Source organism: Anguilla anguilla, chromosome 5 (assembly GCF_013347855.1).
Source record: "Anguilla anguilla isolate fAngAng1 chromosome 5, fAngAng1.pri, whole genome shotgun sequence".
NCBI classification, from domain to species: Eukaryota; Metazoa; Chordata; class Actinopteri; order Anguilliformes; family Anguillidae; genus Anguilla; species Anguilla anguilla.
This window is the reverse complement of record NC_049205.1, coordinates 20,514,045-20,520,482: the sequence shown is the minus strand read 5'-3', so window position 1 is coordinate 20,520,482 and position 6,438 is coordinate 20,514,045. Positions and strand designations below refer to the sequence as shown.

The 6,438-nt window shown below is 46.1% G+C and overlaps 1 protein-coding gene across 4 annotated transcripts in view; it reads right to left on the bottom strand.

The window, feature by feature from the left end:
- Window positions 1-367: 367 nt before the first annotated feature.
- The window catches only part of LOC118227581 (E3 ubiquitin-protein ligase arih1-like), a 30,651-nt gene continuing 24,580 nt past the window's right edge, over window positions 368-6,438 (bottom strand). Inside the window, exons 11-14 of one of the 4 annotated variants that reach the window (XM_035418190.1) lie at window positions 6,135-6,204; window positions 3,841-4,116; window positions 3,468-3,580; window positions 368-3,123 (exon numbers count right to left, since the gene is read on the bottom strand). In XM_035418190.1, coding sequence (XP_035274081.1) covers window positions 3,039-3,123; window positions 3,468-3,580; window positions 3,841-4,116; window positions 6,135-6,204 — 544 coding nt within the window. In that variant the 3' untranslated portion in view covers window positions 368-3,038. The remainder of the gene's footprint in view (window positions 3,124-3,467; window positions 3,581-3,840; window positions 4,117-6,134; window positions 6,205-6,438) is intronic. The other 3 variants (XM_035418193.1, XM_035418192.1, XM_035418194.1) reach the window with 3 other exon arrangements.

Genomic DNA, 6,438 nt, shown 5'->3' with positions numbered 1-6,438 from the left:
AAAATTACTGTATTAGTGGAGGCTTTCCATCAAAGCAATAACAGTGCTTCAAATTTCCTGATACAAGCATTTTGTTCGTCATGACTGCCTTTCATATGGTAAGAGTTAGTTGTACACACACCCACATCCCCATGGGAGGGGAGGAATGCACAGAATTGCAATTTTTTATTAAAAACAACAGCCACGTCACCGTTTAGTATATATATTTTACCACCAGAGGGCAGGCAAGAACAAGTACAAAATGAATGAACTCAATGAAACTACCATAGACACTTAAAAAAAAATCTTTTGTTTTACCTAAAGTTTTTTTCTGTAGACCTCTCATGGCATCCAAGCATGTATAATGTTACAATGACTCACACAATACTCCCAATTAGAAGATATTTTAATGACATTTATTTAAATAGTACAGTCAGGTTTTTCCTTCTTTTTTGTATGTAAGAACAGTTATAACACATAAAAGCAACTAGGTCTCCCCTCCTGTTTCCAGAAAGCCTCAAAAACTGAGTAATATAATGTGGACTAGGCGGTTCACACTTTGGTGAAAGGAGACATTTTTTTAACGTTGCCAGCCCCCACCAGCATTATATGCGGTATATTTCCCCCTTTACCCATCCACATGGGGGGGGGGGGGGGGGATCCTTTCTGGGGTCATGTGCAGGACAGGGTGGGGGGAGGTTCTTCTCTGCTAATACAAAATATAACCTGGGGAGGAGCCTAGAGAAGGTGATTGGCATGTCCCGATTTTGTACATTCCTGTGTAAACACGGCTCACGTTAAATGCAGTAGCGCTTAAGCATGTAAAAGCAATCTTCCTATGTGAGAAGGAAAGGCCTGCGACTGTTCCTCCAGCCCTTACTGTGGAGACTCGCTTAAAAAAAAAACCAAAAACAAACACAAAACAGGAAGGAGCAAAGATGCATCTGGTCGCAGGGATAATCTAGCAGGGCGAAAGTAGTCTTGACATCACCTTACTGGAAGAACACGGGAGCTTTCACCAATCATGGAATGTTGGTTACAGTGTTTACAGTGATTGGTGGATACTTTGACTATTCTTCAGGGATCCCTGTAGGAATTACCAGGAAGTACCTGCAAAGTATCCACCAATCACCTTCAACATCCTTACAGGAAGTCACCAACATATTCTGTGATTGGAGGAGTTATTCTGTTCTCGGGTAATATCAGGATCGTCTGTCCTATATTTTATTACCCCCGTCTTGCCGTTGCCAGCTCCACAGCCCAAGCCTGAAACAACGCCACCAACTGACTTGTACAACAGTGCTTTCAGTACATGCCATTATTACAATGCCCCCTGGGCACATTTACCACCCCCACCCCCCCCCAAAGGTGCTTACAAAACCACACGAGAAAAGCCTCAAAGCAGTCTGCGAACAAACAAAAACAAAAAGTACTTTTTCAGTGAGTGAATATCACTCAATTTGGCTCTCATGAAACAACTGTAGTGTCATTTTCAAACTGCAGCTACATAAAAAACAGTATGTGGATTCAGGGTTAAATGATAAACTACTCGGACTGGAGGGAGGGGGTGACTAAAGCAGCTGTAGAGCTGGCATATCCCATCATGCCTCATTCTCAGTTATATCTACCACACCAGTGCTCTCTATTTTCACATTTTTTTTAATCCAGATTTAACAGCAGTAACTGATACTATGAGACTGACTCGTAGCTCAATTTGCTAGAATTCCTTCCGCAATGCTGCTCTTTGCACTGAGACACTGCTGCTCTTTGCACTGAAGCTCTTTGTACTAAAGCACTGCTGCTCTAAGTACTGAACCACAGCTGCTCTTTGCTCTTATTACTGAAGCACTGCTGCTCTTGGCATATTACTGAAGCACTCCTGCTCTTGGCTCTTATTACTGAAGCACTGCTGCTCTTTGCATTAAAGTACTGCTGCTCCTTGCCTTTTGTACTGAAGCACTGCGGCTCCTTGCGTTTTGTACTGAAGCACTGCTGCTCTGCACTGAAGCACTGCGGCTCCTTGCTTTTTGTGCTGAAGCATTGCTGCTCGTTGCACTGAAGCACTGCAGCTCTTTGCTCTAAAGCACTGCTGGTCTTTGCACTGAAGCACTCTCGCTCTTTGCACTGAAGCTCTTTGCTCTTTGTACTGAAGCACTGCTGCTATTTGCACTGTAGCTCTTTGTACTGAAGTGCAGCTGCTCTTTGTACTGAAGCACTGATCGTTTACTGTTTCAGAGCATGGTGCGGTAGTGGGTGAAGTAGGCGGTGTAGTCTGGGGTTAAATTTATTTAATCTGGCCAGCCCCCAGTTACCCTCGCTTCCAACATAAAAAACAGGGAGGAATACTTAATCTACACAGCAAATATACATCTTCTCGAATATTTTGTAAAGAATAAATATTTTAAATTTTAAGAATTATGCAAACACGTGCCACGCTTGCGGTTAAACTTCCATGCATATGCCTTATTTACAAATTGAAAATACTGATTTCGTTTTTTTTTTTTTCCCCTCATTTTCTTTTTTTACCAAAAAAGTTTTGTCCCAAATTCAGCCGATCCACTTTCATCGACCCTACAGGAGGTCTCACCACGGTCGGCTGAAATGGTCAGGACTCCGAAAGCCTTTTCGAAAGCAAAGTCCTTTCCTCTGCACACAGGGAGATGTAAAATAATCTCTAAAGAGAACCAAAAGTCATACCAAAAAAAGAAAAGAAGGAAGTTACAAAAAAAAAAAAAAAAAAAAAAAAAGTCACAGTACAAGCCAGAGAAAAGGAAGGGGGGACTGGGGGGGAGGTTGGTGGTTTCAATTGTCACTCTCCAACTCTGCTGCTAACAATACTGTTGTACAATTAATATTTTTAATATTCTATATTTTATTTCAATATATTTTAATTCCATGAAAAAGAATTTGGGGGGGGGGGGGGTGGAGTCAAAGACCAGCAGTAACAGCAGAGGCTGGTGCAGCGCAGCGTCGCCATGGCAGCGCTTGTCGCCAGGTTGCGCTCAGAGAGTTTGTGGTGCGAGGGGGGCGTGTTGAATCAGGGTGGGCGGGGCAGGGGCTCAGTCCTCTATGTACTCCCACAGGTCCTTCTCGTAGCCTTCATGCACGTGCTGCAGCAGCACCCTCCGCCGGCTCTCACAGTATCTGCAGGAGGCGGAGCAAACACCAGTCAGTCACAGCCGGCAGCTAAACATTGCCACCTGGTGGCTAAATAACCAAACTACTAAACAATATCCTAAAATACTACTAAGTTCATGCATAAATCAATTACAACCCACAAACTAAACAATAGCACATAATAGTACATGTTTTGGGGGAAAAACAAAGTTTAGGAAAGACAATGAGAGGAATGCCTCTATAACTTGAAAAAATGTTCTCTATTAATGGAGTCAATTAAGGCGAATTAAGGTGGAAAGAGCATTTAAACATTTTTTTTTTAAATGACACTTTTAAAGACAGATAAACCCTATTGACAGCTCCACTCCCACCTGTATTTATCCTGCACTTTCTGTTTGATGTCCTGCAAGGAATCCTGGGAAATGTCTCGCTCCAAGTATCCAGACAACACCTCAGTGGCGTTCTCCAGGTCTGCCTGATTGTTCTGAATGAGAGAGAGAGAGAGATAACTAGCCAATCAGTTAATCAGTTTAACCTTCAGGGTCCAAGTTGAACTATGCGGTTGTTCCCTGCACTTGGACCGGTACTTCTCTCTAGGGGTTTCGTCATACTTGTTCCTGGTTATGGTTATACACTTTGTTGTACGTCGCTCTGGATAAGAGCGTCTGCCAAATGCCTGTAATGTAATGTAATGTAGCCAGAACAAATGAAACGACACCGGAAAACCCTGCCCTATGAGCTCACCTCGAATATAATGGACTGATTATTCTTCTTGAGGTAGAAAGCGAAGACGTAGGTGAACATGAGGGTGGAGCGGCACTGGCAGAGCACGTCCACGGCCTTCTTGAGGAACTGCACCTCGATCCAGGACATGTTGTGCTGCTGCATCTCCTCCATCTTCTGCTTGACCTGGGCGTAGAGCTTGTGCTCGAAGCGCAGGCTCTGCATGTGGTTCATGTAGCGGTTGCAGTAGAACAGGTAGCGCTGCAGGGCCGCCCGGGAACGCTGCAACGGCAGGGCCTGGCTCTCAGTCAAAAACTAACCTTACGGCCTGTGCACCAAACCTCACGCCAGCGCATGCAAGCCCTGTACCTGTGCGACAAACATTACACCTGCACATGCAAGCCCTGTACCTGTGCGACAAACCTTACACCTGCGCATATAAGCCCTGTACCTGCGCACCAAACCTCACACCTGCACATACAAGCCCTGTACCTGCGCACCAAACCTTACACCTGCACATACAAGCCCTGTACCTGTGCGACAAACCTTAAACCTGCACATACAAGCCCTGCACCTGTGCGACAAACCTGAAACCTGCACATGCAAGCCCTGTACCTGTGCGACAAACCTTAAACCTGCGCATATAAGCCTGTGCGACAAACCTCACACCTGCACATACAAGCCCTGCACCTGTGCACCAAACCTCACACCTGCACATACAAGCCCTGTACCTGTGCGACAAACCTCACGCCAGCACATACAAGCCCTGTACCTGTGCGACAAACCTTACACCTGCACATACAAGCCCTGCACCTGTGCGACAAACCTCACACCCGCACATACAAGCCCTGCACCTGTGCGACAAACCTTACACCTGCGCATACAAGCCCTGTACCTGTGCGACAAACCTTACACCTGCACATACAAGCCCTGTAACTATGCGACAAACATTACACCTGCACATACAAGCCCTGTACCTGTAAGACAAACCTCACACCTGCACAGAAAACCCTTATGCCTGTGCAACAAACCTCATACCTGCACAGAAAACCCTTATGCCTGTGCAACAAACCTCACACCTGCACAGAAAACCCTTATGCCTGTGCAACAAACCTCATACCTGCACAGAAAACCCTTATGCCTGTGCAACAAACCTCATACCTGCACAGAAAACCCTTATGCCTGTGCAACAAACCAAACACCTGCACATATAAGCCAGCTACCTGTGTGACAAACCTCACACCTGCACAGAAAACCATAATGCCTGTGCAACAAACCTCACACCTGCACAGAAAACCATAATGCCTGTGCAACAAACCTCACACCTGCACAGAAAACCATAATGCCTGTGCAACAAACCTCACACCTGCACAGAAAACCATAATGCCTGTGCAACAAACCTCATGGTGGGGCAGAAAACCCTTATGCCTGCGCAACAAACCTCACACCTGCACAGAAAACCCTTATGCCTGTGCAACAAACCTCACACCTGCACAGAAAACCATAATGCCTGTGCAACAAACCTCATGGTGGGGCAGAAAACCCTTATGCCTGCGCAACAAACCTCACACCTGCACAGAAAACCATAATGCCTGTGCAACAAACCTCATGATGGGGCAGAAAACCCTTAGTACGAGCAAAAAACATCACATTTGTGCCCATGCATGAGACACTGGGAAAACGCACCCTTCCTCCTGCGCAAACTCTGCCAAAATCTGCCAGCGCATTCCTTTTTACTGCATCAAAGCCAGCTCACATCTGCATGTCACCACAACCACACTGAAGCTGGCAACAAGTCTGTATGTTTAGATCTGCCGAATATCTGCCTCACAGATCGCCGATTGTATCAAGGAAGTGTGAGGTGATGTCCTTCACCAACTTCCCCACACAGGCGTACGCACAAGAAAACACGCGCATGTGAGTAGGCAGTGCTATTTACAATAAGTCCTTTATCACTACTGCAGTGATTTATCTTTACCACGATTTATATTGACAAAGATTCATATTTATACACACACACACACTATAAATAATTATTAACAACTAAAATACTCAATTATTGTTAAATAACAGTAAAACAGAAAGCCATGAGGCTTGGCTGCCCAACACTGTTCCTGGAGATCTACCATCCCGTAGGTCTTCATTTCAACCCTTATTTGGCACGCCTGGCTCTAACTAATTAGCAGCTCAGCAAGACCTCTGGCTGCGGAATGAGGCGCGCTGTGTTAGGGCTGGAGTGTGAACCCCACAGGGACGGTGGATCTCCAGGAACGGGGCTGGGCCGCCCTGCGGTAAGGGAAGGAGGAGGAGCTCACAGCTGTGGTTACCTCTTGGGCGTCTCGCGCCGCCTTGGCGTCGTCTTCGTTGTAGCGATTGCAGTTGTACCTGTGAAGACACAGCAGAAGCGCTCGGCACAAACAGGCTGCACCACATCCACATCCGCACACACACACACACTCCTCCCACCCAAACTGCCGCCATGTAGGAGCAAGCTGTCACTAAAACACCCAACCACTTCCCCTGGACCTCAGCAGGGTCCTGCATATCATTAGCCAAGGCTGGTTACACAAAGCCCCTCACTAGTAAAGGAAGACTGACAGGACTACAGGAAGTGAAAAT